Source organism: Lathyrus oleraceus, chromosome 1 (assembly GCF_024323335.1).
Source record: "Lathyrus oleraceus cultivar Zhongwan6 chromosome 1, CAAS_Psat_ZW6_1.0, whole genome shotgun sequence".
NCBI classification, from domain to species: Eukaryota; Viridiplantae; Streptophyta; class Magnoliopsida; order Fabales; family Fabaceae; genus Lathyrus; species Lathyrus oleraceus.
In genome coordinates, this window is record NC_066579.1 from 444,359,764 (window position 1) to 444,378,366 (window position 18,603).

General features: G+C 36.5%; 2 protein-coding genes across 2 annotated transcripts; one reads left to right on the forward strand and one right to left on the reverse strand.

The window, feature by feature from the left end:
- The first annotated feature begins 11,528 nt into the window (after window positions 1–11,528).
- Window positions 11,529–12,350, forward strand: LOC127081935 (uncharacterized). The gene is made up of 2 exons (XM_051022164.1): window positions 11,529–11,861; window positions 11,941–12,350. The coding sequence occupies exons 1-2, from the start codon at window positions 11,721–11,723 to the stop codon at window positions 12,214–12,216; spliced, it is 417 nt and encodes a 138-aa protein (XP_050878121.1). The 5' UTR covers window positions 11,529–11,720; the 3' UTR covers window positions 12,217–12,350.
- A 1,184-nt stretch (window positions 12,351–13,534) lies between these two features.
- On the reverse strand, window positions 13,535–16,010 carry LOC127115216 (uncharacterized). Its single transcript, XM_051046810.1, has 3 exons — window positions 15,072–16,010; window positions 14,050–14,994; window positions 13,535–13,942 (listed from the first exon to the last, which is right to left on the reverse strand). Exons 1-3 carry the CDS (start codon window positions 16,008–16,010, stop codon window positions 13,535–13,537), a joined length of 2,292 nt encoding a protein of 763 aa, XP_050902767.1.
- Window positions 16,011–18,603: the final 2,593 nt, after the last annotated feature.

Below are 18,603 nucleotides of genomic sequence, written 5' to 3' on the forward strand. Positions count from 1 at the left end.
ACCTGATAGAAGAGAAGAGATTGACTGCCATGTGTCATGGTCAGTTATATCAGCAAAGGATGAAGAAAGCTTTTGATAAGAAGGTCAAGCCTCGTGTGTTCCGAGAAGGTGACCTTATGCTCAAGAAAGTCTTGTCTTTCGCGCCCGATTCCAGAGGCAAGTGGACTCCAAACTATGAAGGTCCATATGTTGTTAAGAGAGCCTTTTCAGGCGGTGCTTTGATACTTACAACAATGGATGGGGAGGATTTCACTCGTCCTATGAATTCAGATGCAGTCAAGAAATACTTCGCCTAAAAGAAAAAATAGAATAGCTCGCTAAGTTGAAAACCTGAAAGGACGGCTTAGGCAAAAATGAGCGTCTCGGTGGATTGAAAACCCGAAAGGGCGATCCAGGCAAAAGTTAGAGACATAAAAAATGAATGTGTATCCCACTATATTGAGTACCTCACCCTGGGGCAATCTAGGCAAAATTAGGGATATGGCAAGTAACTGCATCCTGACAAGACTTTGTTCTACAACTGTCATCTGTCAAAGATTCTCGCTTAGTCATCGTCAACTGAAGCTTCAAATACATTGGATTCAGAGTTGGTGGAGAAATGGTCATTATGTTCAATGTATCCCTTTTCCAATATATATCACCAATTTCAAATTTGTAAAGATCCATGGAGTCTTGCCATTTGTAGACTACCATTCCATCAAATAAATTTGAGCCTTTATCCAATTCTTTGCACTCTTATTCGTTTCTATTCAACAAATATTTTGCATGTTTTAATTGATAAATATCATTGTTTTAAATAAATAAATTTTTCATAAATTGTTTTTAAACAAAGTGAACATTCACAATGACAAAAAGGATAGTTGGGACGCCTTCAGTGCTCTTCCAAGGATAGTATGATCTCCAAAAGGGTAAGACATTTTGTTCATATTCCCAGCATACTTGTATCCTCTTCATTATCTTTCAGGTTTTCTCCTCCGCGAGCGCAGAAGAAAATTAAGCCCCACCAAATCCCCAGACGGTCTGGATTTTGGTCTCAGTTTTCTAGCTCCCCAGTGAGGTTGGATTTAGCACTTGTGTTATCAATTATATGGTTGTCATCCCTTGCGTGGATTGACCTAAAATCCCTTATAGATTGATAAATTGAATATGCTAAATCTTTTCGAAGAAGTTAATTTTCCCTCACTTCAAGTTAGAAATCTCTCCGCCAAAGTGAGCAGGAAATCCCCAACATGAGTGGAATTCTCAACATTTGGCTTGTAGCTTTTTCCCTATGGACTTGTCTACTTTGATCTCTAGCAGATTTGCTCCTCGATCATCCTCAGCAGGGTTGATCCCATTTTTACTTCTCAGTATGGTCGTCAGCAGTGTTTCCCCAGTCAAGTTGTCTGATCAGAGCCTATTTGTTATTTTCCTCCCGAGTAGAGCGGGTGTTGAAAATGCTTATTTTCTATCCCCAACGGAGTGGTGTTCTCTTCTCCTCGGCAAAGATGATTTATCCGTCAGTGCAAGGAAATGCGTTGGTTTTGAAACTTTTTGATTGATGGTTGTTCCCCACAGAGTTTTGTCCCTCCCCTGGATAATTTCCCCAGTGGAATGGCTTTCTACGATGAATCGTATCCATGTTCAGTTCCCCAGCCAAGACTTTGCCTGATTTTAGAGTGGCGTTGGAACTTCTGAGGAAGATGTGTTGATTCCTTCCCAGTAGAGTGACTGGTTCTCCTTTCCCTGCAGAGATTTTTGTTTCCTAATATCTGTTGCCCCCATCAGATTGGATGTTCTCCAGTGGGTCTGGCTTTCTCTTTTGAGAATTAGTACTGAATGTTTGTCCATTGATTCTTGGACATGTTTGTGTCAGATATGTCTGTTTGTCAGCATTAATCATACATAAACCACACACATATATGCATATTCTCAACATTCAGATATTCATGTTGCATTTCTTTGCCATATATCTTTGTTTGTTGTCTCCTGCTATTTGGTGATACATATTTCCCCAAGCAGATGTTTGTGTCTGATCTCTCCATATAGAGTCAGCCCCATAGGCAGAAAGTGTTTATCCTTTCTTCCACATTCCCCACTGAGTTATGACCTCGTGGATGATTGTTATTCCTGTTTTCCCCCAAAATATGTACTGGGATGGAATTTCCCCCCTGAGTTATATCCTCATAGGGTTGAGTCTTGTTTCATTGTGTCTCTCTAGCTTGTTCCTAGATTGACTACTCTTGTTTTTTCCCTGCACTTCCCCATAGTTTAGATGAATGATTGCTCACTAACCAGTAATTGTCCATCTTTACCCTGACGGAGTCTGTGGCCTTCTACCCAGTAACCGGTAGTTGTAAGTCCTATTTCTGTGGCCTTCTACCCAGTAACTGGTAGCTGTAAGTCCTATTTCTATGGCTTTCTACCCAGTAACCGATAGTTGTAAGTCCTATTTTTGCGGCTTTCTACCCTCATACCGGTAGTTGTAAACCCCATTTTATCCCCTTGCAGAGTTAACCTTATTTTGTTCATCCTAACCGATGACGGTTACTCTCTTCAGTGGTTTTCTACCCAGTATCCGGTAGATGTAATCCCCTCTTTGTCGGTTATCTTTATCCAATATTCGGTATTGATATTCCTTCATTTTTTAGTATACCACCCAGTAACTGGTGATATGTCTCTTGGATGATTGCTCTGATAAAGCAATTTATCCCCAACGAGTTATCTTTCATTTACCCTTGTTTGGTAATGATTGGTTCTCCCCTTTTGATTGGTCATCATTTTATACCTAGTAGTCGGTATCCCGATGTCCTTTCTTTTCGGTCGATTTATCCTTTATTAACCCAGTAACCGGTTATGGATAATCTTCCATGCGAGTATGTTATCTATGTTCTGATGGTAATAGATGATATATCTCATGCGCTCTTTGGTCGAAGTCTTTGTTCTTCCCAGTCGAGTAAGATTCGTGTTTCCTTATGGAATTGAATGTCCATCCTGTAATCGAGTTTGCTTTTTCAGTCCTCCTTTTGGATGATGAGTGTTTTGAAATATTCCCCAATTCACGCCTGGTTGGTCACCTATTATATACCCAGTAACCGGTATCCCTGGTGTTCCTTCCTTTCTGCTCCCTATTACGACTTTTTGTCCCCCGTGGAGTCAGATTTCCTGAGTTGAAATATACCTTTTTAGGTCTTCCTCAGATTTTGGATGATTGATATCTTTCACCCTTATACCAGTCTTAGATATTCATCCTCCCCGAGCATGTTGCTTTTCTCACCTTCATACCGGTGTTTTGGTCACATGTCCCTTTGAGCTTATTACCTAGTAACCGGTAATATCTCATTTTGTTGTTCCCTCAGCTGAGTCCTCTTTGGACATTCCCCATCGGGATCCCTTGGTGGATTTTCCCAGCCTGAGTCCGGATTTTTATCCGAAGTATCCTGTGTGGATAGTTTCGATGTATTGGCATATTCCCCAATACATGCATCTTTGCGTCAGCTCGAGTCTTTCCATTGATTTATTTTCATGGAATTCCTCTCGTGTCTCTCGGCAAGTTTTAAGTCGTGATCTGCTCACGTATTTTATCCCTTTACTCCCCAGTAAAGTTCCCAGAGTCTTTGTCCCATTGAGTGTATTACTCATATGGATTTACAGTTTCTCCTGATTTCTTTTATTCTTTGTGGACATATATCCCCACAAAGTATTACCTTTTGCATACATACATTCACATCATGAGGTCTCTTAGGGACCAAAATTCGTCTCTTTGTTATTATTTAAGCCCATTCTACCTCGTCAAGACGAAGATTTTAACCTTCATATCTCCGGCTAGAATGACCTTAAATAGGGGCATATGTAAGACCCTAATTTTGACCCTAAGATCCCTCATGGCATCATAATATTGCATTTGCATTTGCCTCAAGGATCATAGCATCTTGGCTCCTTACCCTAGGGTGGGAACACTTGTGAGTTGGTTTGAGATCACCAAGCATGCTTGAATTGTATATTATTGCTTTTCTTATTTTGTTTACTAACCAAAAGCACAAAAATATGTCACTAACATCTTTTGTTTTGTAGCTTGAGCAATCACAAGGTTCAGGGCTCCTAGAGACCTTATGCTCATTAATATGGCCAGGTGAAGGTGAACGCAAGCATGACAATGGTTCACAAATCTATCATTAATCAAATATGCCTCCCAAGTATCTCAATTCATCAATTTGATCAAAGCAAACCAAAGGGCTTGAGGCTTGTTTCCCAAGGAAACCCTAATTCATCTATTCATCAACTGTGCCTTGCTCATGAAGCAACCTCAACCCATGATCAAATACAATCAAGGGAAGTTCTTTCACTCATCATTACATGCATATTTAAGCTTATTTGAGTTTCCTCAATCATCCATTCATCAATATTTGAGGCATGGACTTGAGAAGTTGATCAGTTAATTCATTTGACTATTTTGAAGTACACTGAGACCTAACGTTTGATGTGTTTGTCAAATGAAGATGACCCCAAGAGCAAAAATGTTCTTAAGGACCATATAAACAACTTTAATGTTCATCAAAAATTGATTTTAAGTTTGGAAGGTCATCATAAATTTCAAAACATTATAGGTTATTTTGACTGAAACCCTAATTTTAGGTCAACTTCCCAAGAACATAACTCATTGATTTTTCATGATTTTGAGGTGGGAACAAATGCATTGGAAATTTTAAGATGTATAATTCATTTTTTATGTTGGACACATTTTCATAATCCTAAAATAAATACATGTGATAATGCAAAACATTATAGGTCACTTTGAACCAAAGGCATTGAAATGTGAAAAAGTCCAACTTCAAGTGCCCATAACTTTCTCATCCAAAATCCAAATGATGCACCATTTAAGTCCAAATTGATTATCTTGAAAAGATCTATAACTTTTATGTTGAAGGTTTTGTCATTTGGAGCTTGCATCATTGAAACAGAAGGGCTTGAAGTTTGGCCATTTTTGAAATTTTCACATACACATGTTTTGCACCTAGCACTTCATGATCAATTTTCACCAATTTACCAATTCCAAATGAAGTTTTGCCCAACATGACAATTGATCCTCATGCCAAGAGCTTTCCAACCATTACCCATAAGGCTACGTTTCATTTTTGGAAATGTCATTTTCGAAGAGGAGAAAGTATTGGTACACTTTTAGAAACTTGATTCAAACACATTGCATGAGCTCATCACATTACTTCTGCACGTCCATTTTAATTCCATTTGGTATCAGCTTGCAATTCCAATCAGAATTGGGCCCTCCATGCGCCTGGACAGGCCCATGCATGGAGGCCCTCTTCATCCATGCACATGATTTGTTCATGCTTCTACCTTGCCAATTGCTATATATAGGAGTGCATAGCTTCACAATTACACAACCTGAAGGCACCTGTTATGCTGCAAGAATCTCTCCATAACCTCACTTAAAGGAACTCACTTTTTCTTTCAAAAAAATTCAGATCTGAATTTCAATTTCATTGATTGATTTCTAGATCTATAGTTCCTTGACCTTGCTCACCTTCATCCTGAGATCATACTGCAAGCATAAGCAAAGGAAAATCGTGCTCTCAAGATCCACATTTCAAAGGTGGACATCAGAACTTATTTTCTTCGAAACTCTTTATTCATAGCTTGTTTCTTGCATTTACTGGGTTGTCTGAAGTCCTCTCATTAGAGGCAATTGTTTTGTGCTTTGAATTTTGAAATTCCATTAAGTTTCAGTTGAACACCATTTTTTTCAAGCTCTGATTCCTCTCTCCATGGAAGTCTAAAGCGAAAATAGATGGCACAAGGGTGATGTACATCACCCCAGCTTTCCATAGCTATATAAATCATGGCATTTGGTTGAGGTTGCCATGTCTGCAACTCTCACCGGAGCCGGAGGTCCCGCCGGAGAAGACGGTGGTGTACACCACCGTCCCAACTCCAGATCAAATCTGGACCGTGCAATCTTGTTTCCAGATCAAATCTGGATAATTCCTTGTTATGACTTAATTAAAGGATGTTTGTGACTCGATTGACTTGAGAGTATGGTGGATGCGCGCATGTGGTCCATGTGATATGTCAGCTCAATTAATGAGCTCAATCCAACGCCTCACGTTTTTCCACATTTTTAATTTCTGATATCATTTTCATTTTATTTCTTTTATTCCATTTCATTTCAAAAAATCATATCTCACTCATTATTGGTCCAAAAAATGTGAAACCAATTGCATTATTTCTATTTTAATTTCTAGTTTCTAAAAATGATTTTTAATATTTTTTATTTTATCATTTGATATTTTTTCTGAATTTTGTCTTTTCTGGTTATTTTTACTTCATTTTAATTAGTTTTCAATATTCAAAAACTAAAAAATATTTTCTCAACCTCTTTGAATGATGATTGATTTATGAAAAATATTCTCATCAATTTATCAATTGATTTGAGATTTATTTGAGATTTTAATTCAATTAGGTTATTTTTATGCATTTTTAATTGATTAAAAATAGTTTCTGGTTTCTAAAAATGCTGAATTTTTTTGTCAAACTTTGTTTGACCTTGTTGAGCTTAAGATGATTCACTTGGACTTTTCAAAGTTGATTTGAAGTGAATTTGAAGTTTGACCTTTATTTGATTATTTTAATTTAAGTATTATTTTAATTTCTAAAAATACCAAAAATATTTTATTTGTTTCTTGACTTCTAATCTTCATTTTTCTTCTGTTCACTAATGTTTAACCTTGATCTCATCTACCTTTGGTCAATGTTTATTGATTACTTCATTTGATTTCCCCTAATGCACTTTATTGTTCATCTTCTTCTTTTTCTTTTTCTTTTTTGATCAATGAGTTAAAGATTGGTAGTTAGCCTTGATGTATGAGAGGTTTAACCTTCCTTGATTCAAATCTAATTCATCTTGATCATAGATCAAGTGAATGACTTTGCATTAAGGATGGGTTGCTTCCTAATCAAGAAAAGAACCTAAATCAATACAAGATCATTTCTCATCTTCTTTTGGCATGGCAAGTTGTAGGAGCCTGATTCACTAATCAAGATCTCTAACTTGTGTTTGTTGCCTATATTTTATTGACCGACCTCAAATAGGTGTGACTACTACATTAGTCCACTTATGATTGCTTAACATAGCGCTAAATTGCCTTATGGCACACTAACACTAACATTAACCATTAACCATTAACATTTAATTCTTGCACTTTACATTTATGCAATTTACTATTCTTGCACATATTATTCATTTGCTTTTGCCCTTTGCTCATTTGAGCACATGTTTATTTTAATGCCATTTGCCTTTTGCTCACTTGAGTATATAATTGTGTATATACTATTGTGCTTGTATTTTGTTTTGATTGTTGTGAACCAAAGTAAAATGGACTAAAAGGACTTAGATTCTAGGACATTCCCTATGCAAAATGGAGTAAAAAAGGCCTTAATGTTGAAGATGAATTGGAAGGACCAAATCTCTAAACTCACTTTTGTCCATTTTTGGTTTACATTGTGGAACTTTTTGATGTGTGTGCTTTTGTGCTAGGGATTCCTATTTGAGCCAAATTGAAGAATCATTATCATGTGCATCTAAAGTGAGAGATACAAGAGCCATTGAAAGATTCCTAAGAGCTTGGCTTGATTGATTGATTGCTTGAGTATACACTTATTTGCTTGCTTATTCCAAAGGATGAGAGCTACTTGGATCATCAATATGATCTCAAGAAGGGAACTCCATTTGTGGTCTTATTTCTTCTCCTTCATCTCTTGTATGTTTAGGACTTAGCCATTCTTCTTCTTCCCTCCACTCTAACCCAAGCCAAAACTTTTGTGCAAACATTAACACTTCTTTTCAACATTAGAAACCTAAGCATTATGCTTTTGATTTTCAAATTTTCTTTTCATAACACTTATTTTGAATTGAATCTTTAAGTCAACTTTGACCATATTTTGTAAATACTTTTCATTGGTAAATATAACTCATTTAAATGTTTTTGTGGTTTCAATGGCCACTTTCTTATCAAAACTTTTCATAACCTTTAGCTATTAGGTTTGAGTTATCCTTGAGGTAGATATAATACTCACCTATATCCTTAGTGATGGACAATGAGTCTTCCATGCTTATTATAGGGTTAACCCCTCACTAGCATGTTGAAGCTATCCTCACATGGTGGATTTGTGGTTTTAGGTTGAGTTTTCTCCCTTGGATAACAAAAGACCTTAAGGCTTTTGGACCAATCAATTCACCAACTTGTTTTGAGATTTTTACCCCGAACTACGAGGTTTTGATCCTAATCTTTTTTAAGATGGTACGTAGGTAGTGGATTTATCCATTCAAACACAAAATTGTAAATAATTTGTGCATTCTTCTCTCACCTCCCCAATCATGTTTGCACAAACAAATTTTCACAAAATACCAACCTTACAACAATTGTGAAAAGGGCTCACTAGGAGTACCTAGGATGTTTTTGGTGCTTAAAACCTTCCCATTGCATAACCAACCCCCTTACCCCGATCTCTGACATTTTTATTAGTTTTTGATTCGATAAAACTTCTCAATTTTTGTTCGTTTTTCTAACCTTTCCTTTGGATAAATAGAAGTGCGGTGGCGACTTGACTTGTATGGTTTACTTTTGATTTAGTCAATAAATCTAAAGGTAACGAATACCCCACTACACTAACACAACATATAATTTTGATGGAGATAGTGGATTGTAACCAGGACTAAAGCATATGATTGCGACATCACCATAAGAAAAACATATGATTGATCATCCCACAATTGTGATCTAGTTGTTTAGGAATTTCACCAAAATTTTCAGACAAATAACAAAATCGGTGAGGTTATGTGTATTGATATACTACTCGAAATTTTGACGCCATAGATGAAAATGATTGAGAAGTCGAGAATTCAATTGTTGAGATAAAAATGGTGTACCACCACTCTATGATTAACATGGTGGTGATTGAGGGGGAGTGAGAGTTGACATAGAATCAAGAGAAGGTGTGGAAGTTTCATTACCTGACAACGTATTTGTAGTCATAATCACCTCATCTTTATGAGAGATAACATGTGACTCAGATGGTTGATGACACATTGTCCTTTTACTTTTTTCTAGCATTTTTCTTAGTGTTTTAATCATATTTTTGAATAACATTGAATAAATTATAGCAAGTTATCACAAGATTCAAGATATTGTGGAAAATCTCATTTCACCCTAAAACCACTATAACTAGACAATTCTACAATGTTTTACATAACCGAAGTTACACTTACAAGAAGAGATGAAAGAGTAGCAAACAATAATTGGAAGAAAATAATAAAACATGAAAGTATCCTCAAATCTCTGCATAATCAAATGAACCATGGCATGATTCAAGATGCAAATAAATGAGAGACTCTCCTGAAATATCGCGTTGCATCAGATTGGACTGTGGCACGATTTATGAGTCACTCAACTATGATATAAATGATTATTGATGAATTGCATAGTGATTGCACCACGACGCAACATGATTGCACCATATCTCACCGTGATTGCATGAAAAACAACCTAGTATATATATTCTTAACTTGTGCCAACGAATATGGTTTTCAAAATTGAATTACATATGAACTTTTAGAAAATTCTGGAGGAGATAAAATGATTACACGTGACTATTGAATCTCAAGCGCTTTCTTATATGATTCATGTATTGTTATTTTAAACTTCTTTATAATGTTTAATTATATAATGAATAGCTAAAACCCCTTTTGTGAGAGATGAATCTTACATCTTAGGAATAACCTTGTACTCTTTGATGCAATTGTTAATTTAATCAATTTTTTTAAATATTATTTGTCTAATATTTAATATCTATGCTTGATGATTATTATTGATTGGTCACGATAATTTGATTTACGATTTTGTGAAATGGGAGTGGAATGAATAAATGCTTCAAATTATATATTTTAATTTATCACCTCCTATAGATAGAAACCCATACATTTATGTTATCTGTATGCTTAACTTTAGATTGTAAGTTATCATGTGATTGAGAAGTTTGTTTAAGTTGTTAAAAGTTTAATTACTAAGAGTTTAAGTTTAATATATATGCTTGTTTAAGTTATCATGGACTCATCTAGGATCATATTTTAATCATTAATTTTACAAACTTTACTTTTCGTCAAACAAACCTTTTTTTTCAACAAGTAAAGTGTTATATTCAATACTAATTACAATTTCTTTATTCGATACTTAGTGATATTCAATATGATACTAGTTGCAACAATCTGATACACATTCTAGATCGCCATAAATGGGTTATGGTTTTTGTTTCATTCTTAAAATTGAGTTCTGGATGTAGTTGGTTAGCTGAGGATCTTGAACCGGTGATGTTAATATCCTTTATGGAGGCGCGAGGTGAACCTGCATGGTTAGCACTTCAATGGCCAGGTCAGCTCAAGATTCAAGATGGTTGTAGTAAAAAGTGGAGATCATAAAGTGTACCTTGCTTTTTCTTTTTGTGAAATGGTTTTATACCTAGGGTCAAGTAGAATGGATTAGAGGTGAATTGGACACCAACTCTCTAGGCCTTTGTGATACGTGTGTGACTGTATATAGAATATAGTCTATCGGGTACTTGACTGCAAGTGCACAATCCATTCGTTTTAGTTTTAAAAGATATCGAACTCACAGGGACCGATGGTCAAACTAATGTTACTGACGTCACTATGTTTAGCTAAGGGAATGATTTTTAGAAGTTTGGTTGCAGAAAATTAAATCTAATGGAAGTTGAGTTTTAAGAAAGTATTAATAGGAGGATATCAGTATGCAACACATTAATCGTCAGGGATTCGATAAGTCACCGATGTATAATTTAAGTACCAAATATCTTTCAGTAGAAAATACTTATTTAAAAGGCTTTATCTCACACTCTCGTGATTGTTGATTCAAATTATACCTTTAAGTCAGAATGTACGCTCTCGTTGTTCCATTTGAAGTTAAAAATACTTTTTGAAAATAGATAAGTTCTAATTGCTTTTAAAGTGCTCTCGCTGTTTTTAAAATCAATGCCTAATTTTTACTATCCAATTCGACCCTCACGCTCTCGCGATTGTCGGTTCTCACCTTAGTTAATTTCCCACTCTCGTGGCAAAATCGTATTAAATAGATTCTCACTTTTGTGACAAAGTTAATTAAATTTAAATTAAAAACCACAGCCGAAAAGATTGTTTGAGATAAGGAGTTTTTCACCGATTATTATTAAATCCCGTCTAATTAAATTGTTACATACCGATACCGGTAGTTTAGCCAGACATGTTAAATAACGCAAACACAGACAAACATAAACAGATTAACAGTGCAACAAACATAATTATAATAAGGGTTAAATACACTTTACCCCCCTGTAATGTTAGCGAGTTTAGGGTTACCCCCCTGGTAAAGTTATTTTTTCAATACCCCCCTTATGTTATGTAGATTCCTTCATAGAACCCCCTAATATCCAGGTGGCATGGAATCTTGGTTTTTTATTTCAGACGTGGCTTTTTAATTTTTTTATTTTCACATGTGAATCTTCATTAGGTCTCCAGCATGGCATAAACTAGAAATTAGGGTTCCAAATCCATCCCTCTCTCTCTTCGTGAAATCCATCCCTATCCCAAATCCATCCCTCTCTCTCTTCGTGAAATCCATCCCTACCCCAAATCCATCCCTCTCTTCATCTTCGTCCGTGTCCCCTTCATCTGGGTTATGGGTGGCAGCAAGGCATCTTCCATGAGTGAAGTTGGAAACGGCTTACCAAGATGTGGATGCAATGAAACCATGAAGTTGTTGGTCTCCAAGTCAATTGAAAACCCCGGTCGCAAATTTTGGAAATGCAGGAATAATATGGTGAGCAATTTTGAAGCATTTTATTATTTTGAGTTTGATTTCGAAATTAATTGTTGGTGGTGTTTGTCTCAAATTGCAGAATGGGTGCGGTTTATTTTTGTGGGATGATTTGGTCAGTGAGTTTGCAGTGAAAGAAACCAATCCGTCTGGATGCCGCCAATGTGAAGTCAACAAGGCTTATTTGATTGAATTTGCTAAAGAGATTGTTGAGGAGATAGATTGCAGAGTCGGAAAGCTTAACAAGTTAGAAAAACTGAAGAAAAAGATTGCAATGGAAAAGAGGAAAAATTTATGGTTAATGTTTGTAATTGGTCTGTCATGGATGTTGATAGCAGCTATGGTTAAGTTAGTCTAATGAGTCTGTCATGTAATTGTTATGTCATTAGTGTTTTTCAGCAATGTAATGTTGAACTTGTAATGTGTTCATCAATGAAATGTAATCTGTTCATCAATCTTAAACTGTCAGTGCAGCATCATTATTTGATTAAACTTTCAGCATTCAATCTACCAATAATGACAGAAAAAAGTTATATCATAATGAAAGAGCAAAATTGCAAAATCATCAGAAAACTACAGAACAATTTTATAGTCAGTAATTCTAAAGAAAATATGACATAGTAAACATATAAATAAATTGAAATATATTAATGTAGTCTATCTCTTAAACTTTTTCAGTGCAGAATTCAAGGTGAATGTAATTAAATACTTTGGCTTTCTCTTTAGGTCCTGCAGAATTCATGGTTTTGTTGTAAGATTAGTCTATCTCAAAACCTCATCCATGGAAGGTCTCAATTCCTTTTCCCTTTGCAAACATTGAAAAGCCAACTCTGCCACCGAAACTATCATCCTGATATGCCAAGGCAGTGTGTCTATTCTTGCTAGATCACCTTGGAGATGAAAATCAACAGTGTGGTTTGGAACATATTCGTATACAAGCAATAGTTCATCGCTGTGATGTGAAGTAGCAGCTTAAAATAATTTCTCTTATTCTTCGGCTCTGCAACAGAAGCCATTTTGAAAGTAACTTTATAAGTAAACCGTACATCAACAAATGGAATATATGATCTGAGAAATTCATCTGAAGTGTACCATTGTGACAGTAGAACTTATTGTTTGCATTAAGTCTATATTTCCTTTTTTGACAAAACAGCACATTCAGACATTGAATCCTTCAACATTCAAACGCTTCCCAATTATTGACTGTTCCAACTTGAAACTTATTTATGTGATGGTTTAACCATAAGAGGGAATATAACCATCCATATTTTCTCACACTTTTTTCCACATTAAATTTTACACTTTGTATTCTTAGAAAGAAAATATACTACAGTATATACAGTTATTGGAAATATTATATTTCTGTTTTTTCTTAGTATATACACTTTGAATTCATGGTTTTGTTGTAAGATTAGTGCACAGACTAGCCATGGCTCTCTGCAGAATTCATGGTTTATGAAAAACAAGAAAAAAATGTGACAGACTAGCCATTGTGTTTTATAGACAATACACACCAATAATGTTAAACTGATACATTAGAATTGATCATCACAGTAAGTGCATATGTTTGTTACAAAAGGATTACAAAATACATGTCTTCAAAGATCAGTTGGCATTACAAAAGAGTTTTCCAAAAGGATTACAAAATACATAGCAGAAACATAATAATCAGTCCCTCATTTTGAAGTGGGTATGTCTTCATTTTCTGGTAGGGTAATTGGTTTGTCACTAGATATTCCTTCACCTGTTATGGGTCTTTTAAACCAACTCAACTTGATCCTCTCACTTTGCCTTCTTTTGATGATAGGTTTTTTTTCAACCCTTTTTCTGGATTGTTTTGTGATTGAGGCAGCCACACTAGATCTTGTTTGACTCATAATAGTTGGAACAGGCATATCAGTTGGAGGCTGTGGATCAGTTGGAACAGGCACATTTGTTGGAACAGTCATATCAGTTGCAGTTGGGGCAGGCATATCAGATGCAGTTGGCATATCATTTGCAGTTGGCATATCAGTTGCAGTTGGCACATCATTTGCAGTTGGCATATCAGTTGCAGTTGGCACATGTCCTTTTTTAGGTTTTCTCTACAATGTAAGACACAATGTATGGTTGTCATCACAATGCATATCACAATGAAGAATGTAAGATAGAATGTAGAATCTAAGACAAAATGTATATCACAATGAATTACCTTTCTTTTAAGTGCATTGGGATCCTGAGTGGTAGCCTTACAAGTCATAGCATTGTGACCAAAATTATCACATTTGGTGCACTTATATGCAACACCAGATCTTCTCTTCCTTGCACCATCCTCTCCACTTTCTCTTATCCTAATCTTCTTAGGTCTACCAGGACCATTTTTATATGCAGGTGGTAGAGGTGGTTCCATCTCAACTTCTGGCCACATATCTTGACCATTGATTGGACTTACTGAAAATCCATAACATAGTGCAAACTTTTCTCTTGTGTAACAAGCATCAACAAATTCATCAGGGTTTTGCTTTCTATAACTCAGAGCAGCTACAGCATGCCTACATGGAATTCCTACTAATTCCCAAAAATTACAACTACATGACCTTTTAGCAATGTCAACAATAAATTCATGTGTGTTGTAACTATGTGTAACCTGAAAAGTCTCAGCAATTGACCATGTTGGCAACCAATGACCACTCCTGAACACCTCATTATCTAACCTTCTCCTAGGTATTGGCATCACCTTATGTGGCCAATTTTCTAGTTTACTTGCAGAGGTGGATAACCTATTCATCAGATATTTTCTTATCCACTCACACATTGTGAGTATAGGTTTGTCCCTAGCAGCTAGAATGGTAGCATTAAAAGACTCTGAGATATTATTCATCAATGTATCACATTTAGGGTAAAAAGAAAAGGCATGCTTACACCAGCTTTTGGTAGGAACAGCCATCAACCAAGTCCAAGCATTGGGATCTGCATTCTTCAATTCATTCATCTTTTGGACCCATGCCTGATAGTATGTGGCTTTAGCAGCTCCCATCATTAAATCTCTAATAAGGGCTCCTCCACCAAACCTTTTCTTGAAATTAGCATACAAGTGCCTAAGACATAATCTATGCTCAATAGTATCAGACAATTCTTCAAATACAGCCACAAGTCCCTGATACAAAATAGAAATTTTTTCAACATTTAGAGAATAGAATAATTTGCAACAGAAAGATAGAGTTAAATACATACCTTCTGTTGATCAGAGATAAATACATATCTTCTATCCTGACCAATGTCCTCCATTAGTAGTTGTATAAACCATCTCCAACTCTCCTTTGTTTCATTTTCAACCACACCAAATGCCAAAGGGAAGTATTGATCATTAGCATCCCTGCCTACAGCAATAAGTAACTGTCCACCATACTTGGTCTTTAAGTGACATCCATCAACCCCCACAAATGGTCTGCATCCATGAATAAAGCCTTTCTTACAGCCATCAAAACAGAAATAAAATGACCCAAACCTTGGTTGTATGGATGGACTAGGTCTTTCTACATTTATCTTCACAGTGTTGCCATGGTTTACCCTTCTTAGTTCTTCTGCATACCTCCATATGGAAGCATACTGATTGTCAGCATCACCTTCAATTATCTTCTTGGCAATTAGCTTAGCCCTCCATGCTTTTGCAACAGTAATACCCATAGAATATGTTTGCCTCATATCTTGGATGATGTCTCTTATCCTGACTGTATCAGAAGTTTGCATCCTCTTTACCACATGCTTGGCCACCCACTCTGAGCTAGCAGACTTGTTGTTCAAAACCCTAGCACATGTGTGCTTATGTACAAGTGTTTTTATAGCAAAAGTCTCCTTGTGGCCCACCTTAGAGCATAAGACTAAAAACCCACATTTATGCTTACACACCACCCTTACCCTATCTCCCTCATTTTTCACAAAAGAAATTTCCCTCCCATTAAGCACTGACCACTCACGGATAGCTGCCCTAAAGTCATCAAGTGTGTTGAATTCCATACCCCACTTGAATATAAAGTCTTTGTTTAGATGCTCTTTCCTAAACCTAGCATACTTGGGCCTTTCTTCATCACAAGAATCATCTGGGTCAGAACTATTCAACTCATCACTATAGTATACATCATCTGAATCCATAGTCTTATTGGGCTCCTCCATACTGTTATTGGGCTCCCACCTAATAGGCTTAGTAACATCTATTCCTTCAAACCATCAAAGTAAGCAGTAGCTCTTTCATCTTCACTGTCATCTAACCCCTCTACCTTCTCCTCATCTAACCCATCAATTCCATTATCAAGGGGGTGGTCATCATCATTCACACATTTAGGTTCCCTATCAGCAGGGTCCATGTTCCCAGTACTATGTTCAACATACAAATCTCCTTTCACATTCATTGCACTAAAGTATAGAGCAAAATCATCAACAGCATCATCATCTTTCCTAATCAGAAAAAAACCATCTTGAATTTCTAAAACTTTTGTCCATACCCTAACACAATCAGCCTTATACCCTAACCTACTCAACAACTTCTCAATGTTATCCATGTTCCAATTTGAAACATGTATCCCATTAACTGTCGTATCCGTACCCCCTCTGTATATAATTTCTTCTTCAAAAACCCTGTAAAATTCACCCCCATGGTGGAGTGTAACACTAAAGTGTTGTGAATCCTGTCAATATATTATACCCACATGTCAAAGATTGTTGATTTCAAAATTTTACCCTACGACATTGATGAACTTCAAATTTTTACTAACCTCGGACTTTGGACACTTCACTGAGCTCGTCTTCACTGAGCTGGATCGCTTCTTCGTATTCGCCGAGGTTGTCTTCATCTTCGTCTTCACTGCGGTCGTCTTCACTGAGCTCGTCTTCACTGAGCTGGATCGCTTCTTCGTATTCGCTGAGGTTGTCTTCATCTTCGTCTTCACTGCGGTCGTCTTTCTCGTTTGCTTCGTTCCCTGCATTCTTCTTCTTCGTCTTCGTCTTCCCCTGGAAATTTCGTCTTCGTCTTCCCTGCTATGTTCAGAACCCTAATTTTCTAAGGGGGTATTTGAAATTAAAAAGTGTAAAATGACACATAATCACTTTAACAAAATTAAAAATATGCCAGGTGTAGGACCTCTTATTAGATTCCATGCCACCTGGATATTAGGGGGTTCTATGAAGGAATCTACATAACATAAGGGGGGGTTTACAAAAAATATTTTTACAGGGGGGTAATCCTAAACTCGCTAACATTACAGGGGGGAAAAGTGTATTTAACCCTTATAATAACAGAGCAATAATAATAATAATTTAATAAAAACCTGGCAATTGGATAAATAGAGTACGTCGAATCTTGAAGTACTTGAGCAGTCATCCACGGGTCGGTAGGATTCCGATTCTTCGAAACAATTGCTTAATCTAAATCAAATAAATTGTAGTAGTTCCCCAGTGTAGGAAACTACTACTTTGGATAACTGAAAAACTGGAAGGGAAGGGGAAAACAGAAACTCTAAATGGAATGGTAGCTGAATTGCGGTAGAGGAAACAATGTTGCTGAAGGAAAATAATACTAGAAAGCTGAATTGCTGTAGAAAATAAATTGCAGAGCAAAATTAAGCGTCCCCTCGTTTCCAACATCTGTCCTTTTTATATCTCCCGGTAGGTCATGGCAGTTGAGAGAAACAAGGATGACTCGGTTGAGTGAGGAATCCACGGGAAAGTGGTTCTGTTGCGGGAATTTATGCACGTTTGCTCGCTTCTGTTGACTGTTTCAAGGCATTGATTCTGACCGTGTGACGTTCGTCATGGGCCTGTGACGGTCGTCACAGGCTGGGCGTGCCGGTCGTTACACGCTTTGTGACGGTCGTCACATCAATAATTTTTGTGTTCTGCTGCTTTCTGTTTTTCTGATGCTTTCTCTTCTGTTTCTTCTTCTTTTTCTTCCTTTTCTACACTTTGCTCATTTATGCATGGGGATTAAAATACCTGCAAAAATAACTCGAATACTTACAGAATAATCAGAATATAAACGAAAGTGGTACGATCTTTGGGTGTAAATCAAGGCAAATATACGATGTATTTTCGCGTTATCACTTTGTTTCCAGCCCAAAACTGTTACCCCAAGGCTTTGTCGGGCATTAATAGAGTTGGGGAAGCCTTTAGTAATTTTGGCCAACCTTCAAGGATGTCTTCCAATGTGAACTAGAGGCGAAACATTTGGAGTCAGTTGAAAGAGTAGTTTGGGAACAAGTGCATTTAATGCACTTCCATCATTGAAACATTTCATTGACCTCTTCCGACACGTGTGTGATGCGATAAGTTAGGGAATGTCACAACTTATAGTGCACTTAAGTTTGCACGTATTGCAAAGGGGAAATTTATCTGTTGATCACATAACTTTTCTCCTTCACTAATTATGGTACGTTTAAATATCTTTACCTATAAATAGGAGGAGTTAAGCGTTGAAAATCTTTTCGTAATCCTAGGCATTCAAATTCATTCATATTCACTTTGTTAGTAAAAGCCCTATTCTCTTCATCCCTAAGGGAAATTATTAGAGCGCTAGTAGTTCCTTGATCGTAGTTTCTACCTTCTTGATTCGCTTCGCTTCACCAATCTCACATATCCAGGTATCCTCCTCAACTCAAGCTTTTACCTTTAGCATTTTTTATTTTCTAGTTAGGATGAGTGATAGTATTGTTAACCTAGTGAATAGTTCAGAGAACAATATTTCTTCTGCTGCGGGAATGAGGACATCCCCTGA